General features: G+C 36.1%; 1 protein-coding gene across 1 annotated transcript in view; it reads right to left on the bottom strand.

The window, feature by feature from the left end:
* LOC119646598 (zinc finger protein 225) overlaps nucleotides 1-17,600 on the bottom strand; it is a 46,089-nt gene extending 28,489 nt beyond the window's left edge. The window contains exon 1 of the mRNA XM_038047091.1: nucleotides 16,504-17,600. Within this exon, the coding sequence (XP_037903019.1) occupies nucleotides 16,504-16,689 (186 nt within the window). The 5' untranslated portion in view covers nucleotides 16,690-17,600. The remainder of the gene's footprint in view (nucleotides 1-16,503) is intronic.
* Between the last annotated feature and the right edge of the window lie 2,984 nt (nucleotides 17,601-20,584).

The raw sequence follows: 20,584 nt of genomic DNA, 5'->3' as shown, positions 1-20,584 counted from the left end.
TACCTGTGTATTATATTGAAAAAATACTAGTTATATTAGCTCAGATATCTTGTACATTTGCTTGTAAATATATGTATGCATACTTGCCTCTACTATATTCTAGACTGCTTACAATAATTCAACTGGACTAATTGATGAAGTGGACTCAATTGAGTCAACTGTCACATTGGTATAGTAATAATTTTCTTAGGACATGTCGAATTTATGGAAGTCTGCCTCATTAGAGCTTGTAAGCAAACACGCACAGTAATTGGAGGAAAACTATTGAAATCCTTGAAAGGGTTCAACGGTATCAGGCATGCTACTAACGCCTACTCTTTCGGCCGGCTTGATGACCATATTCCGCGGAAATTGGTCACTATCTATCTTCTATCTTCCCTAACTGAAGACATAAAGGAGCTAGAGGTGTGCAACTAACAATGTGGCTTTTTCCTTTAAATGACCATGAAAATCATAATCATGTAACTCCAACCTTTCTTTCCACCATTCCTGCACAGACTATGCAGCTATTTATCTTCATCTGTTGCGCTACGTCTACAATCAGCACGACCAGATTTCCATCTGACACGTGCTCCATACCTAAACACCGCCAATATTAATTTAAATTGAATCAAATATTCAAAATGCGATTGAATATAATTTACTCTAATATAACATTATCCAAGTATCTACATATTTAGCTAGGTAAGGTGCAGACTTACTATACAATTGCTAATCATTAGAAACGCTCGCACTTGACAATAAAATCGGTTAATTTATAAACCTGATTTTAAATATGCCCAGGAAAGTGGCATAAAATAGCATTTCATGGTTCATTAGTTTCCCTAGCCGTTTCAAATGGGTTTGAAAAGCAACAAACTAGCTAAGTCAGTGTTTTGAGCAATTTTAAGGTACTTAGTAAGCCACGTTAACGGGTTGGCCTCACTAGAAAGTATGCTGGACAAAAAAGTTGAATAAAGGGAGCCGTGTCAATTTTATTGGATTTTCCAAAGATCGCTTTATGGTTGTCTAGAACAATTGCTGTTTGTTTCCTGCTCTTAAAAACTTTAAATACCAAGCATTGCCTTTGGCGAAAGACTTGTGTTGTCATCATCATCATTAGAGTGGTGAATCTTTTCGATATGGTTCTGTGGAAAGGAGCATCTATGGATGAGATTCTGTTTTTCAGGCGTCTTCATGTTCTTGATTGTCTTTTAATGACTTCAGTTTTTCATTTGCGGCGCATGGTTAAAGTGTGTCCGGTAATGTGAATAAAAAGTACTCGAATTGTTTGTTTTTGCTGAGTACTTGAAAGAAAGGTATGCTCTTTTCCTTTGATAGATAAAAAGTCTGCCAATACAATCGATTAGAAACGGTTACTGGGTCAGTATAATAAGAAAAGTCATCGAAACGTGCTGTGACTTTGTACATGTATTTTGCCTACCGTTAGTGTTCAAAGTTGCATAAATTTCATAAACAATAGAGATTTGGAAAATGTTTTTTATCTTAACTGGATCTGAATATTTTAACACGTATAGCTTCGGCACCAATTAGATTATGCGGGAAATAGAGATACTCGTGGAATAAATCAAAATGCGGCAAATGAAAACAAAAGACTTAAGGCAGCAACCTGTTTGATAAATGAGAATGAGAGAAATGAATTTATTTTCCGAAATATGAGTGCCAATATATGTTGAGCCTACAAACACAAATAATCAGGAAAGGTGGAGTTTATAGCATCTACCACGCGTAAGCATTATTTTCATTAACTGTGAATATAAATTTTGGGAAAAAATGGTCAATATTGGAAGCATTGAATTTCTCTCCGAACCAAAGCGATGAAAATATGAAATTAATACTCCCATCAAAATAATCTCGCATTTATTAAGGATTTTTAAGGACTTCCCCGGAGTTATTTCACATATTTTTTTTGTCTAGTGATAAGCTCTGTTACTTTTTATGCTCGCTAGCGAGAGAAGCCATTATAGTTTATAGGTGGTAATTCCGGTCTGTCATCTATTCATCTAGATTTATGTCGAGCTTCCTTTTATTTATTGATGCCTTGAATTACAATTTTGTTAAAGCAACCTCTCATTAAAATGAATAAATTATACTTTTGCCCTCCAGTACTATGACGCATTTTTGACATTGCAATCCATTTTTACAGCGCGATGGTTGAGGGGATAAAACGCTAGCCTCTCAATCTCGTTGCCCTGCATAGGAACCCCAGTCGTCATGGATGATTGTGTTCGGCTTGTGTTCATCTCACTGCTGTGAGCTTATCAGTTGCACAGCGTTAAGTGTGATGATAATGAAAGCACAGACCCCCGGAAATGAACCTGCATATTCTGGGGACTGCCGAATGGCGACTTGGGTATGAGCTCTGCAGAACACACCTCGTTATTTGTACTACGTATGTGTATATTGTAACAACAACGGAATGAATCTTAAAGCCTTTTACAAGACTGAACGATTTATATATTAAGAAGGGTCTTAGTGATATCGAAGGTTGTGATTAATTATATGCACTCATTCAATATACTGAGTGTGGTAAACACTTATTTGGAGTTGAAGGAACGGAAAGTTCATTTTAGGTTGAAAACAGCGAAAAAGTTTTGTGGGGAACGTGATTGAGTGCAAAGGCGTTAAAGTTATCCAGATACCAGAAAAATTACCGAAACGTAGAAAAACTTAATGGAATAAGGCTGAATTAGGAAAAAAATTAATCTCAAACTACTAATATGATCAAAAAGTTTTATAACGAGCTGAGAATTTGAAGGTGACTAGAATGACCATACTCAATCTCATGGGCACTATAAATAAGGCCCAACGCGAGGATCAACATTCGTTAAGTTTCAATTAATTGAACCTGTGAAAGATAGGTTATTCCGGCTGAAAACTTCGTCTTGGTGTATTTGATAGGGATATGCCAGTTTTCCAGTTCTGTTTTCGTCTAGGCTCCACCTTTAAGTTTTTGGTTATACCCCTCCTCCCAAAGAAGCAAATAATCCTAAATAATAAATAATCCTTATCGTACATTACAGGGTAGAGTAGGATTTTTCCTTTGGCAGTATACCTCCAAATCTTATCATTTAAGTTCTTAGTTATCTTCTAGGTCCAAGGTTTCGAGAAGTAGCTTAACCTACCTTCATTTGAAAAAGTAGTTTTCTAGTTCGATACCTTTTAAAACACTTTTACATATGAGTTGAGATGAAACTTTAATGGAATACGGAGGCGGTTCCTCAATGTTTTATTCTCATTCGGTTCTCTGACTCCAAACGTAGTATTCTTGTGATTCCTTATGGTTGCTTTTTTTATACTCTATGACGTGGAGCGACTCATCAGATTTTCTCCTAATGCAATGTATAGAGGAATTTCTCAATGCACTGCTTACAAACAACTTTTAAGGAGTTAGTAGTTTTGAGAGAACGCGAGGTGTTTTTGAAAAGTGGCATGATGCTTGAGAGGAAATGGTGTGAAGACATGTCCAATGACTTTAGGGAAAACGTTATTCCTTTTCATTCGGCGCGCGAAAGTAAGAATTCCATTGCGTGTACTTTATTAATTTTTTAAGTCAAGTACACTTAAAGACGGTGGTCTGCAAATATGGTACAGCAGAAGTCATAAGCTGAATATGGCTCAGAGTCTCGAAAGTGCTAAACGGAGCCAAATTTATCGTATGCGGAACTCTATATAAATGACAAGTTCATTGACTAATAATAGCCTGACGGTAACGACCTTAGTAAATCAAATATAAGTTTTCTGAAGAATTGTAATTAACATTAGCATTGGTCTTAAAGCTTTCGCGGGATATGCGAACCTTATCAGGAACGCTAAAAACAGAGTTTTGAGAGCGTGGCTCGTGGCTCTGGTGTAGTAAACAGTATTGATCCGATTTCTGTGGTAGAAAAGTGCCAACAGCAAGCCCGTCCTCTTGCAAGTGAAGCTACATTTATCCACTTGGTTCAAGTTAGGTATCTCCCAAAAATCAAAGCAATATAATTTAAAACTGTTCTTTAGGTGAGAGTGAAATGCCTAGTTAAATGCTTGAACTGTTCTAGAAAAAGAAGTCCATTTAACTAACTACCCTCTTGGAGAAATAATAGAAACATTAATGTCCCTCTATTCCCTCCCTTTCCCCTCTTTTGTTTCGATTCTCCTTTTATGTTATCATAATTTTGATTGCGATTTCCGCATGACTATCATTTTGTTTCTTTTATTTTCATTTTATTTTCGTTTAAGAATATTTGATTTTCTTGTTTAAATTTCAAGACTTATCCCCTTCGTTCTCACCACATTCAATGGATATTTTTAGTTACACTGACAGAAATTGTCAAGCTAGGGAAAGGACTCCAAAGCTACATTTTATTTGCCACTAAAACAGAAAAAGCATTAGATGAAGATGTGATCCGCCGTTGATATTCCTGGTATCGGTGCCTTCGGTGGCAGCATATGGTTCATGGGTTTTCCAGCTGCGATATTCCTCTTTTTGTGCTTCATGTTTTCATGCGGTACCGGATTAAGCACATGTGGAAACTTTGTAAATGACGTGGAAAGGACTAAAGTGTCCAGCAACCTTCTTCTATGCATTGGTGAACCCAGCTAGTTCAGAAACTATTCACGGGTAGCACAAGCCGAAATCTAGGTAAACATTGATGAAATGAGGGATAGGAATTTCGAATAATTTCAAATGGTAGCTCCATAAAATTAAGATATCACTTAAGATTGGTGAGAAGTTTAGGTGGAACAGCTGGAACGTACTATGGATTATGTGTTTTATTTGGACTAAGGTCGGAGATAATATTAATAATAACTCCTTCTTTTTCCTTGAGCACATGATTCATTTTTCAGATTTTCGCGAACCGATTTGCATGTGTAGAAAACTACATTGGATTACAGGAGAAAAGCTTTCGTAGACTCTGAAATACTGAGCCAGTGAAAAAAGTTAGTTTTTACCACGAGAACTAAGTGTGTAATGGTGTTATTGGGGGTTTTGAAGGATATGAAAAACATTAGTTTAATTCAATCGAAGTGGTGATAATGCCACGATGTAGGCAGTATCAAAATGAAATATTATAAGACCATGACGAATGTTAGTTCTTTTCATAGGCTTGCTCCTTTCTGGGAACCAATATCGGCCGAAAAGGAAAATATTACTATGCAACAAAACGAAAGAAGCTCAACTTGAAAACCCCAACATAATCTGTACAACATTCTAATCGTGATCCCAAACTTTTGGCCGAGAATGTCAGAATGTCAGCCCCAAAAAGCAAAGAAGCAACGAAAAGAAATTGCACTGTTCAAATAACAATAATAATAATCGTGGGCACAGCAATCCACATTGGATCAAGGCCTTGAAGTGTGTTTGAGCACTTCATTTAAAATCGAAACAGGATACCCTATGGGAGGCCTGTGGTCAGCATTGCGCTTGCCCGAGATTCGACTGGTATCCGACGTTAAATCACGATACAAACCCCGCTGCCACCAGTGAGATTTGAACCTTTTACCTTTCGCACGACAGCCTTGTGCTCTAACCACTCAGCTATCCGGACACTGTTTAAATGAGGACAAAAAATATAGTTGACTCCAGCTTTGAGACCACTGATAATTTTCCCTATCTAGGGTGGAAAATCACAACTGATAATAGCTACAATAATGAAATCCGCGCACGGTTGCAGGCAATCAACAGAGCCTGTTTCCGCCAAAAAAAAACTGTTTCACCATGGGGTCAAAGCTCTTTCTGTACAAGACTATGATCATGCAGTCCTCATGTATTCCTTGGAAACTTGGGTTCCTAGGAAAGAAAATTGCTCGAGATAAGAATCTCCCATGACATGTTTGGCCACATATATGAGGATGGATGATCCCTTAGCCTACATAACGATAAAATTTACGAAGGATACCATGACCGTCGGGTTGTGCATAAAATCCGGCTTAATAAGTTGCGGTGGGCCGATCACCTAATCCGTATGGTTGAAGTTGATCAAGCCGGGAGAGTCTATAAGGGCAATATGTATGGTAGAGAAAGAAGTCGTGGTAAGCCCTGCTACAGTTGGAGGTATGAGGTAGGCCAGGACGTCAGACAGCTTTAAGGAATACCAAATTCTGAACCTAGGCGCAAAACCGGAATGTCTGGAGTTCCCTATTAAATCAGGCCTTATACCGGATACCAGTTGATACCAGTGGTGCTACGGAAACTTCAAGTAAGCTGCAAGATATATCAGAAAATAAGGGCGACTACGCAAAAAATCAAATTCCTTAATATGGACAAAGATGGTTCCTTTTATTCTGCAACCTATGTAGAGCCCATGATTTCCTTGAGGCATGTCCATTTTCTTTCTGTCCTCAAAGATCTAATGAGGATCATTCTTCAAAATTAAACGTATTTAAGAGTGTGCAAATGATAAAACTCAAAACTTTCTGTACTACTTGAGGTTTATCATCAAAGTTTCGAATAAAAAAGAAATAAACGTCATGCTATCACTACCCAATGGATCGGACACAGGTGTCTGCGCAAAAATCCGTGTAAAAGTTGAAGTTTTGGGGTTAAAACAGGTAGCATTGTGCTAGGGGGTAGATAGCACGCTATGTACGCTAACAAATAATAAACTCATTTATAATGATAGCCGTTCAATATTCAGTAAAAATATTGTACTCCGTGGTCAAATATCAACAGAAAAAGTTTCTTGCTTAAATTTTTTATTCTTTTTGCCTTTGTTTTGTACTTTACAACTGACACTTTGTAACTGTAATTTAACCTAAAATTTCTAGAAGAAGGAGGTCTCTGCTGCCTCAACATTCTTACTATTTTGAAGATCTTGATTTTTGTTTTCAAAATGCTGGACCAGTAGATAGAAAAGAGGGCGGTCAATAATAATATGACACGAACATCCAACGCGTGTTTCCCTTCAGAAGCTTCCTTTTTGGGCAGCATATGATGATAGATATCTTATCTGGATAGGAACTGCATTATGATATGGAACGCATGGTCAATGTACCACATCGAACTGTATATATAGGTTTCATTTAGTTATTTAATTACATAACTCTAATATGATTATACAAGGCAAATCGGTGTGATACTTTGGGAACCTTAGCAGAGTAGTTCAGTAACTTGAATAAATGAATAGTAAAATTTCAACAGTAGCAATTGGTAGTCACTAATAAGAAAACCTCGATAGATACCGAACATTATCCAGTTTTCATGTAAATAATTAATACAAGTTTTTCAGGCAAGGTTTCAAAAAATACAGAGATATAAATTTTGATTGATGAAGTTGTGTCATAAAAGTGAATTCCAGTAGTTATTGGTTGGTGACAAATTTCACGGCTGTCATCGGTTTTGTTAGAAAAAGACTTAAGTAAAGCTTTAATTAGCCACTTTGTTATTGAACACTTACGCTATGAACTATGAAATACTTTCCAGTAGCGACCGAGATACAAATTAATGGAGAAATACCAAATTGTTGACAATGCCAATTCTAAAATGTAAGAATCGTTTTACAGAACTTTGTCTGTGAAATTAAAATCTTCAACCTTTGCCGAATTATCAAATTCATGAGAAAAAAAATCAAATATAACTTTTGTTTTAATTTTTAAAGTTAGAGTTCGCGCCGACGGTGGTCTCAATTATTAATTCAATTGATAGTAACACAGTTTTTTTCTACCCAGCTAGAAACATACATAAACACTATTTTGGTTTCTAGAAGAACACGCAAATAATTTATCTTCCCGGGGACATAAATACACACCTTCAGAATATTTAGCAGCATTTAAGTTTCTCTGTCTCTGAGTTCAGCCTTTCCAAAAATTACTAAAAGATCAATGATTCTAGAAGAAAACTGAAACTTCAGCCTTTATTGGAACGGTGGTGATTCATTTGTGGCAACTCCCACCTGTAAATACAATTACCTCTTTCTTCATTTTATATGTTATTTAATTTCAAGTCATTTCGTATATAAACGTAACGGGAAAAGACATTTCACTGAAAAATTCCCTATAGTATGATAATTTGTTAAGTTAAATAATTATCTGTGCAAATTAATGGTCCTGTAGAAATGGACTTTTTTCGGGAGAGAATTGAAGGAGAAATCTGAATTTCATTAATCGTTTACATCTGATTGTGCAACGGAGGCATTAGCTTTTTAAACTAAGGTCAGCCAATTTTCCTTTCCTCTGTTGGAGAGTAGTTCCAACTATTAATCTTATGATTACAGGAAATATGCATTAATTTAAACGGTTGCAAATGCATTTGCCCATCAACGGTCATCACCTTTTTGTACATTTGAAAAATACTTTCCATGACTTCAAAATTATGTTTGAATCTATTGAAGTTACATTAACTTATTCTGGGGAGCAAATTTTGAGACTAATGAAGTTCTATTCATACTTAGATGCAACTAATCACTTTATGCGAGGGAAACTAAAACTTCTACAGATAAAAAGAACTTGCGAGACATGAAAATAATAATCGTCATTTAACTCTCTTATTTTCTACTTGGCTGAGTAATCTATAGATAATTTTCCTACTCGATCGATCGCGCAAAAGTTTTTCCATAATGTGTTATATGTAAGTGACATCCTCAGCTTTTCGGCCATTCACAAGCAAACACTTTTTTCATTTATTAAGTTTCTGCCTTTTTTAAAAAATTTTATTACTTAATAGGCTCTTTTTGCGCGACATTTTCTATCGAGACAACTCTATTCACTCACCACAAGGTTATCATTTTTACGAATTCCAAAATATTTTAAATTAAAAATACCAAATTATGTGGGTATCTGCTCTTCATCCTCCCCTTCTTCACATATTAAATTAGATACAATTTGCAGTTTCTACAAGCTACAGTCAAACAAATAATCCACAGAATTTTAAAATTAGCCCAAGCCTGTACTATTCTGACTGATGGATTTTGAGTCCAAATAAAAACTTTATGAACATCCGAGTATGTGCAGGCATATCATAATTTCCTGCTAATAATGACCAAAGAATGAAAATCAAAATTTGATTTAATGGTTCATTTGTAATTTTAGTACCAAATTGCGGAAATAGTTAGTGCTCAACGTTAAGAGCCCAATTATTGAAATAAGTTACAATTATCTGAAAAATCGTTTGTTGAAATAGATTGGATTTTATCAAATTTCTATTAAAATGTTAAATTTGAGTGCTTTTACTGTATTGTTCAGTTTCTAAAATATTCCAAAAATCGGGAAAATTTTAATGGTAATATATCTTCCTCGGGTAATATCTTGTGAAAACTAAATCGAAATTTGAGAATATTTAACACTATATGTAGTTGCGGGGCTTGCTGAAAGCTTAATTATTTCGATATAATATTGCCACTAAGACATTTTCGTGCTGAAGCTCAATTTATGTAATTTTTCCAGAGCCATGTCAATTACTTTATTATGACCGAGAAGCTCCAATTCAGAACATTTCAGAGCTTAGATTAATAGCAAGAAGCAATTGCAGGGTTTTATAATTGCTACCGAGTGCAGTAAAATATACTTTGGTAAGGAAATGTATTGACTACTAGATAGCTGAAGAATTTTTATGAATTGAAAATTAAAAATATTCGGAGAAATATTTAAAAATTACATTGGCATGCAACCACATCTACCATTTATTTATTAATTTAACTATCTGAAGCCGTTTTCTACACCAGTTATGAAAAGCTACAAAAATAATCAGTGCAACATCCATACGAAATGTGTACAGATTCACCTGGGTCTACAGCCTTAAAGTAAATTTTATCTTTAGTTCTCTTATTAACCTGAAGGAGCGGAGCAAATATCAATGGTTGGGGAAGAGTCAAATCCAAAGCATCTAACTTAAGAGACTATTGACAGCATTTCCCAAAGGAATTTGAAGCTAAAGTTTTCATGGATTATCGGTCCTGGCTTACGTCGTGTTTTGGCATGACATACTATAAATCAGGAAAATTTTCTTGTGAAACTTTTAAGAGCAAATTGAATTTAATAAAAATGTATTCTAAAAGAGTCTAAACTAGCCAGATATGCACTATCTTACGAGCTTCGCTAGTAAACTCCTCAAGCTGCCTGGCTGGTCTAAAAAATATAAAAAATATACTGCTCACTTAAAACATAAGAAAAGGGGATGCAGTTTTGAGTCGAAAAAAGCAGTTCGATGGAAATTATAGATTAAAATTTCGAGCTAGGCTATGTTTTAAAAAAGCCGTTTAAATCTTCGAGAATTTAGGAAACGAATACAATAATTAACCGGCATTCATTAGGAACCTCTCTAGACCTCTCTGCGGCAAAAGAAATGCATAGAAGTTGCTCAAATTTAAGATTTTTATATCTTTTTTTGCTCCACATTTGAGTCCTTTCTGATATGAGGAAGTATGGATATATCACAAGGGCTAACTTCTCTAAAGGATGAATGTAGACCACCAGAAGAGTTTTTCATATGCCATGTTCTAGTACTTTAGGCAGTTTATTCCTATTCCTTTTATTCATCCTTATTTGGTGCCTACGTACAGATGGCAGATTAGAACGATCTGAAAAATGACTGAGCAACACCATCACCGTTTGGTTCGGGGAAAAATTCGTATTGATGACGATAATCCAGCCCGGAAAGTGATAAACGGGGATTATTGTGGATTTGAACTCCGCTACTTACAAAATTGCGAAGCGGCTGGTCAAAGAATGCCAAAAATTGGGGGCTGCGAACAGAAAACAATCTGTCGAAAATTCGAAGGAATTGAATGAAAGATTGAGTGTAGTGGGGGCTTTAGCTGAGAATTATCACCTAGTGTCATTTGACGCCAAAACTTTATTTTCCAGCGCGCCGGTAAAAGAGGCGATTTTTTTCAATTTGAAGAGTGGCTTTTATGATTTGGGTGCAAGTTCATGAAAAAGTAATAGATACAGTTGAACTTAAATGCTGCAAATATCAAGAATAATGAGTGTTTTTGGTTCGCTCCTTATTCGATTTTAAGGTGTCAACACAGTCTCTGCAGGCGATAAGCTCACAGTAACGAGACAAACACTATGCAAACAGACAACCATGACAACTGCTAATCGAACCTAGAGCAACGAGGTTGAGAGGCTGATGCCCTAGTCGCTCAACCATTGAAGTCTAGGATTCATTGGGCGAACAGAATTATAAAAATTTCCGATGAGCAGCTAACAAGATATTAATTAAATCGGAAAAAATGTCATATGCTAAGAACTAACGAGAACTGATGACATCCTGACATGAAGCAAGCCAACAAGGTTGCAAAAATTTAGAAATGCAACTACCAATCAAAAACTTCTCCTTGTAAAACCAAAATATGGGTATGCAACCATAAGCGATGATGACGGAACATGTGAACGATGGACTATTTATTTCAAGGAGCTCCCCAACCACCCGAATACGCAACATTGCAAAAAGTGGGTTCAACCTTCAGAATCCAACAAATTAATAAGGTTCTGCGCATCGATAACATCCCTTCTTAACTCATCAAGTTAAGTGATCAATGCACCATGAATAATCTGGTTCTATCAATCTAGAACCAAAAGCAAACTTAAGATTCTTGGTAAAAAAGTGAGAATTTCAAAAAAGGAACAAATTGCAATACTAAAAGTACAAAGGCGCTACACTATTTTATGTGCTTAGGGAGGGACCCTTCATTTTCATGATGTAGTATGACAAAAGAGTAAGTCCATAAGACGATTGGTAAACATCAAGGAGAGTTATATTTATAATTTGTCCTAAATGCCTTGTTCTGGATACTGATAACCCTTAAATGCCGATAATAACGCGAAGATTGTCAACACGTGAGCCTCAAAGGAAAAGATAGTAAACTCAACATTGCATATGAAATTGCTCAAGATATTCTTCTGATATTTTGGGCGAGAAGGACACAAAGTTTACTTCTGAACTTCAGTTCATGCTAAAGCAACATGGAAATGCAGCGATGAAGATCCTTATTTCTGAGAATGGACAGCCACCAGCGACGAGACAAGAAGTCCATCAATACAAGTTCGATGACATGAAAACAAGCCAAAAGCCACCAAGGTAACGATTGGAAGATGATCAGTATCTAAAAAACCAAGCCAACATCAACAACCAAGATTTTCTTTTCCATTCCAGGTAAAGGGGCTGTTTGTCAAAGTGAGACTATTTCGGGCTGCATAGTTGCTACTATTTAGAGCGGTTAAAGGATACGGTGGGTAGCAAACGTCCCAAATCATTGGTAATTAATTTATGGATTCTTCCTAGCAAAAGACTGTGCTAAAGTGTTCGGGTGAGTAAAAGCCGTCGAACTGATGTAGCATTCATCTGATTGTTTTTCTTTCGAAATTAAAATACTCTGCAAGGAAAAACAATTCACTTTTTTGAAGAAATCTTACGAAATACGTATTAGGAACTAAGTACCGTCTTTCCTATGGTATGGTAAAAAAAGTGTTGGGATAAAATGTGGACATATTTACACCAGATTTTTCTTATCTTGCAAGAGTTAATATGACAGGAATATTATTTTGCCTATGAATTTCCGGTATTTTTTCGTGAAAAGGCTATTTGTTGCCGCTGAGGCATGGAAAATGTGTTTTAGCTAATTTTTACAATTTGACTAGGAACCTAAAAAATGTGTTTCTTTTCGTTCCATTGCATGTACATGTTATGATATTTCTGGAACCAGCTGCCCTCTTTCCATAGTACTGAAAGAATGAAAGACTGGTTCCAGAATATGATTGAATTGAATATAATTAATTTACTAGTATAGTTCTGAAGAAAGGAACAACTGGTTCTATAAACACTGAGTAGTTGAAAATGAAAAAAAATCTTTAACCATCGAAGCAAATATGGTCCTTGATTCAATTTGCTGCAGTTACCTCCAAACCGAACAAGAACCAAAAATATTCGTTTTTTCTTATATTTCCGCTTTTCTAATTCTCATCTGACATCTGCTGATTTCAGAGCAGAAGTTCCAGAAAATCCTAGTAAAGTTTCACTCATTCAACTCTTATGAAAGTTTACGCACGGTTTCTTTACCTTTAGACCTGAATCTATCCTTTCTTTAAGATAATTACCAACGACATATGGTTCAAACTAATTTTTATGATAATTCTGAAGGTAATTGAGATTCCCGCCAAATCTCTCTATCTCAGTTATTAACAATCGCTAACGATTACTTTTTTTATGATTTAAATTGTCACCAGCCCCTATGATAAACGCATATAGTCATTTACAACAAAGGCAGATTTTTGACGTAGACGTAGAATTTCTATCCTCCTTCCATTTTGGGCTTCCCTTTTCATTAAAAATGTGTTATACTTAAAAGTTTAAAATTGAAAAGTCAATAATAGATATTCAAGAAATTTAATTCCCACTCTATGGAATTAATGGATTAGAAAATAAAACATCACAAAGCCGGTAGACCACGAATCGCAGCTAGAGTACGTCGGTTTTCTAATGTGCCTGCTATCAGCCCTCTTCAAAAAAATCAAGATAGGAATTTTAATGAACTATTTCATGACCCAACAATTAACTCCTCTATTCATATTGTACTTGAAGTTTCCTAAAATAATGTCTTAAAGGAAATGTGATTTTAATTTTAGGCCCTCTTAGCTTAATAACGAGAGTCGTTTTCAAATTTCGATATTTAGTGAATCGTATTTACCAATTGTATCTGAAATCTTTCATCCATGAACATTATAACAAACCCGGTCCACCATATTTTCATTGAAACCTTGCCCTCTATCATTCACCTTGCCACCCTTTCGTACCGCGCGCTAATATTGATCTCAATATACTCAACTCCCATAGAAATGCATGACTTTTACTTTCAATTAAAGGCACTAAACTGCCTACATTTTATGGAAAATAGCAATACATTGCACTGTATCCATAATCTCTAACTAATCAAGATTCCAAAGTGAAAGCGACAAGAAAATTTAATTTAGATCACATCGCAAAAGAAGAAAAGTATCTGCGAAGAAAAACCATCATCATAGTCATCATAGTCATAGTAATTTTCATCTAGTTCAATGTTCGAACGCCGCCACTATTACTATCATTCATACGTAAGGCGAATACCATATTTTTACTGGAATATGGACATACTAGAGATGCTGCTAAAGCGCAGACCAGATGCATATATTCACTGGAAAATTTACTCTAAAAGCGTCATATATGTGGAATGGTTTTTCGCATTTTCTAATATACGTAACTGAAAACTGTAGCAAAGTATGCAGATACAGTGTGTATTGTAGGAGGATTGAAACGCAGAATGGGGACGACAGATGGACCAGATAATAAAAAATTATACTCCCTCGATTACTTCTGCAATAAACGACATAAATTAGAACCATAATAGGATCAAAGGCCAATAATTTTGCCTATTGACTGCTTCAACCCTTTTAAAGTGAAACGGTAAAGATACTAAAATGTGAATTAACCCACAATATATATTTATCCTGAAAAAGGCCCGTTTATCACCGAACCAAATAATGAAAGGCTTATTGATTTGGAAACATCGACTTAACATTAATAACTAATTTATCCGCTTGGAGAGCATTGAAAGGGCTAAGTTAGGTTCCTGATAAGTAAAAAAATAAGACACTTAGACTCTTGTCTCAATTTAAGTCTTGATTATGAAGAAATTTATTTAGATATTTCAATGCTGCACGGTGAACATTACGGGTTTATAAAAATCAGACTCTACAGATGCCCTTTACCCCACAAGCGAGTAAATGCAAGTTATTCATAACAAACGAAGTAACTTATAAAACAAGACTGTTTTCTATCTTCAGCCCCAAATTAACCTCTATTCTTACATTCGTCCCTAATGTGTAATTTCAAACACTATAGAAAATGCTACAAGCTTTGTTGTCAGATCGATTATCATACACACTGTGCACCTAATTGCTGCTTGTAAAAAAATGAAAACTCTCAGCATACTTGCAATTTTTTCCTCAATATTGAAAAATATAGTAGAGCAGTTTTTCCATATAAGAAATTGAAAAAAAAACCGCCTCATCACAAACTCGATCACATCGGAAATTATGTGAGCGGTGCATTCAGTCATTGACATGAAAATGAAAGTATCTAAACCATACACAATATCAAAGCACCTGTAAATTGCTCGGAAAAGATACCAAATCTTAAAATGATTATTTCTTTTGTGCCTTTGGGCGTATAATGCCGGCGTATCGATTAGATGCGACCCTCAAAATTTACGAGATCATTAGTTTTCAATAAAGGTTAAATGACTGGTATTGCACCTGTAAAAGCTAATGACTAGTCTTGGTTGCATGGTCTAGGCATTTTTTATGATGCACTCCTCCGAACTGTAGCGGCACGGTAAGTAACTTTCCAGGTAGAGAATCCCTTTTCCGATTGAATGTCTATCTTCAAGGGATTAGGGATGATATGAAATTTTGGTGGTCGGCAAAAGAACAACTACAGTCTTCGAAAATCAATCGTACTCAATTCAGATGGACATCTAAATATGATGTCATTGCATTGTATTTAAATGGATTTCTTTCTTTATAGAAATTAAAACAAGATGCGGATGAATGCGTCTAAAATATGTCAATTTACAAAAATTCAGGCAAATTGAGTCCAACTAAAGTAAGTATGACGCCCAAAAGTGACCTGCAGCCGAAACTTCGGCTACAAAACTAAACCGTTTCAGGAGAAGTCTACCTGGATCTATTCACGTACATAGCTTTCTCATCCATACCATACTACTTAAGATTCTCAGTGAGGTCAATCATATATTAAAGAATGTTCCTAACAGAACCATTCTATTCTTCCTCCTATATTTCAACAAAAACTAGCCCTCATGCAATCCCATATCATGGGAAAGTTCCCACGCCATCTAATTGTGTGTAGTCAGAAATCAACAGGTATTTTAAATACCTGTATACGAAAAAAGGAGAGGGGTTCGTCATCGTCGGTTAAAACTAACATAACGATTCGATGCGGACGTTAATAGAGGCGCTCACGTGTGGTTTCACGGTTTCTGAACACGCAAAATGAATATGGTTAAGCACAAGTGCAAGAAGAAGGTATAAACAACCCCGCATATTCATCACCATCAACGGTAATGACGAGCAACAAGTGTAAAACTATTTATATGGTAATAAATAAGTGGTTGAATAAAAATTCTTTCCCTTCTTGTTTTTAACACGACAACAGGAAGAATTTTTAACCGTCTTTAAGATGTCTGGAGAACTTCTTTATCGCTCCAGTGCTTCTTGAAGTTGACGTTTTCCCAGCGTCATGGGAGAGCGCGTTTTCTTCGTTACACTCAGTTAAACTTTTGAATTTTTATCTGAATTTCGCATCTGATAAAATACGGACAGGGATAGATGTGATTTCTTTTTGATTTGAATTTTTGCAGGTGTGAATTTGGCAATATCCTCAGTTACCTTGTTCGAAACTCAAACCGTAACTTTAAAATATAGGAAGCATGCGGTTTTTATCATGCACTGAAAACGCAAAACTAAACCTTCAACCCTCTTGACTTATGACTGATTCTCTAGTAAACTATAATAAACTGATATACTTACATCTTCATCGTCTAAATACTTGAATATATCCAAGTTATCTATGCGAATCGTTCCTTGAAATGGGTAGAATAAAGTACCCTGTTGTAGTTTTGTCGTAGTCCAAACAGTAATTTGTTGCTCTGGATTTCGAGCCCCAGCTGTCAATGCCAGGGAAAATTCTTGAGGAATCAACACGCACGTTTCCATTTTATAGATTTATTTTATAGCTCGCACCAATAAATGTCTGCACTGATGAACTTAAACAGCTGACTCGCGAAAAAAAAACTAAACAAAACGCCAAATACGCGAATTCCAATGAAACATTTGTGGAATATAATATACCGTCAATGTTGACACTGAATAAATCGATGACAGAATATCATATACACTAATATTCAATCTGTTTGGGAATTACCCTAAGAAAGTGTCTATGTCCCAAATAAAGTTCTTGCGCCTGCTTTAGTCTCTCAACTGGTTTTGTTTAAAAAAAACCGATATATGTATTATGTAAGCACACTTATGGAGTAAACCGCAAAAATATATCCCGTAAAGCACTTAACAATACTTAAAGGTGTCGGATAATTCACGAAAAAATGATCGTGTTAAAATAAAACAACGATCTTAAAATTAAAAAAATCAAATCGCGATCGTTTAGAAGAAGATCCATTTCTTTGGACTGATCAACTAATACTGTCTGCTCAAAATCGCCAGCAAGTATCTAGCCATGACCTTCTGATGAAAGAAAATAGCGCACCAAACACTTCTTCTTCTTCTTGTTAGTATAACACACACGATCAGTGGTCGATCGCACCGCGGTATATCTACGAATTCAATAAGGTGTTCTTTTCCTTTGGTCCCAACCATACGGACGAAGTATGCTTACTTGCTCGATTACGATTGCCTCTTTTTCTCTCATTTAATCCAAAGGTAAAAGACAACAGCACACAACGATCACCGATCATGTACAACACAAACCAACGAGTTCACCTGCGATCACCTGAAGCTATAAAGTATCTACTACCGTCTCTGAACGACGATCATCATCGTCTTCGTTGCGTCCAAGACCTCGTATAGCCAACCTGTATCCATTCCATGTATACCTGTTATACAATTTTCATTCAAACGATACAGCAAATGATCGGGTGCCTTAATACCGTCTTGGCATTACCTGCTGATCATGCATGGTAAGCCTCCTTTGACTCCGTTCGATCACATAAAATCCATATCCACTTGTTTTCTTCGAGTTCGTTTTTTGTAGGATAACACGCAGCACAGGTGAAGTATGCTGGTATATGTAGATCGTGCCTTCAACCACATCCAGACGATGCAATGATCAGTGTGAAGATTTTTGAAAAGAGAGAAAAAGATAAGTTTATGTGAAACTAACTCCGCCTAGTGCCCAATGAAAAACAACTTCCATTACATGCTCTACCTGCTAGTAGGAACAAGTGTATATAATCTCTTACAACCACAATGATTGTCGAGAGGGAGGATCTTTCCTCTTCTCTGCTCATCGCGGAGGAAATCAATGACGGTTATTTAACGAACATTTCAGTTAAGTTCTGGAAGAATCAACAAATGGTCTTCGTGCCATCTGATCTTTGTTGAATCTAACTTGCTGTCTCGTGTTTTTTGGAATGCATTTCCGATTACAAGACGGGTACTGCCAGTCACTCGTAAATTATTCACTAGGAAGTGGTCAACATGTTCATCAACTATATCCCTGCGCATATATTCGAATGCACCTGATCAAGATTGTTAACCATGTCAGGTGGACTAAGGCAACGTACAACGCAAAAAGTTCGTTACGTAGAAACTGGAAATTAATTTATTCCTAGAATTCCCTACTATTGGCGATATTTGCACTACGTGAATTGATTGATTGGCGCAGTCATTCTTAAAGAAGCAGCATTCGTATGGACAGCTAAGCGACTTTATAATCGAAAACAAAAGACTTAAGCGAGCAACCTGGCAAAACAGTTGTTAGTGAATGATTGAAAACCTAAAAAGCAAAAGAAAAATTAGAAAATACAATACATAAAATAGCTATCTACTGTGATTGTACATTACTGAAATGCGCACGCACGTCAAATACACACACCTATGTGACCAGAAGAAGTATATGTGGGAAAATCTCAACCAATAAGTGAAGAAACTAAAACCACTTCAATTGAGCGTAAGTATCCAATAGGATGCCTGCATTGAGATAGCGTTCGTGATTGAACCAAATCATGATCCTCCCTAGAAATTGCTCCCACTGCACTCGGTAAGTTACATTCTGGTGGGGCCTTGTTCAAGTAGGCGTTCCACACCTGCCTATTGTTGTTTACCTGAGATTGAAAATCCCATATGGTTGTTCTGCGCATGAGTGTTGTATCTTACTCGAATGTATAGATAATAGCGGAAACCACTCTTCTCGGGAAATTATTGCTAATTAGATTTGAATACAATGGCGTCTATTGATTGTGTATAGAAGACTCTTTGCGTGGGCGTACATTTGAAGTGACTGTTGATGATTTACTATTTGTTTGTTTGTTTGTTGAACTTCGGTTTTGCTGTGTAATGGATGAATGTAGACACATTTTTGGATTTTTTAAAATTTCATTTCAATTTGTCTCAGATTTTAGATTGCTGAAAACTATTACATAATTGTAATAACAGTCAGTTTCGACGTAGTATTTTTCAGTTTGTAATTCTGAACAAACCTACAATATTTCTTGTTCAATTTGTCACTTGGATATTTAAGACTAGAATTTTCGCGAGAGTCTTTTTTCTGTCCGTAAATAAAGAAAATTCTTTGCTAATCATCCATTGTATTTTGTCGATTTATTTGTTCATCTTTCCATACATGAAATGGGAGAGACTTCGTCACTAAATTTTATGAAGCTTGGTAAATTTGAAAAGGTCCGCATGCGGCGTTTTACCTTATGGATGGGGCCCAATCTCTTAGTTTTGGTCCTCAATGAAGTCAGATGGAATACGTTAGCAACTTCCGACACCAGCAGTTAGCTTTTAGGAAATTATTAGAAGAGCGAAAAGATCTGGGGTTTTATGTTTATTTTTAGTTCAGTTCTGTTGACGTTTATTTGAATATATCTTAGCACTAACAATAATTAAAATTCAAATAATCATTAGGTGACTAGTCAACTTCGAATTTACTTTTAGTTGGTTACGGTTTACTATATATATAGGGAAAATATGTTCTGTTTAAAAGCTCTAGGATACCTTGACCTAATCCTCAGCTGTCAGCATATAGTGCACCATCAATGATCCAGCGATTCCACCGGGGCGTTGTCCAAGGAGCGATATTCCACAAGACACTTCCTGCCGAAAAACGCCTCGTTGCTCATGCGAAACTCAATTCCCAGATCTCCGTGGAGAAAAGATGTGGAGAAGACAAACATAAATGTTATAAATCAAGTTGAGGAATTTGTTTTATATTATTACAGGTGATCCATAAAGAACAGGCTAATTTTATTTTCTAAACTTAAAAATGAATTGCAATTGACAAAAGGGTGTGCAGAACGTATTACACTTTTAAAGATCTTAATTTTTTTTCTGGAAAGTAGACTTATTCCCCAGAACGACAATCTAAAAACTAAAGTTCTTAGATCATTGTGCAGAAGGACCAAATACGTTAATTGTCGAATTCGAAAGAAATCCATCCCAATTCCATTAAGTGTTAACTTTGATTTGCAATTTTTTTAAATTTTCTTGCATTCGTAAACGTCGCTAGACTACACCTATCATGGCTATAGATGTTAAAAAATACAATTAGGTCCTGGTGATTTAACGTTTAGATCTAAACTCACGTCTTCTTAAGACACGGATTGATTTTGTGACCACTATCGCAACTCCCCGTTCGAGGCCTACTTAGGTCAAAAGTTCTTGCTCATGAAATTCTCCTGAGACATGTAAATTCAGAGGTCTACCCCGGTTCCCACGGTAGCAGATAGCCTCTATTTAGGAGGATGGTATCGTGGCCTAAGCCACTACAGATGAGTCACCGTGCAGGTTCATTGCCCTAATTAAGCCTTAGAGCATTCGCCCACTGCATCACGACCAGCAAGTCAAAATGAGTACAGCCTTTTAGGGTGCCATC

The sequence above is a fragment of the Hermetia illucens genome, chromosome 1 (assembly GCF_905115235.1).
Source record: "Hermetia illucens chromosome 1, iHerIll2.2.curated.20191125, whole genome shotgun sequence".
NCBI classification, from domain to species: Eukaryota; Metazoa; Arthropoda; class Insecta; order Diptera; family Stratiomyidae; genus Hermetia; species Hermetia illucens.
The sequence above is the reverse complement of the archived record's forward strand: the minus strand, read 5'-3'. Positions and strand labels throughout refer to the sequence as shown.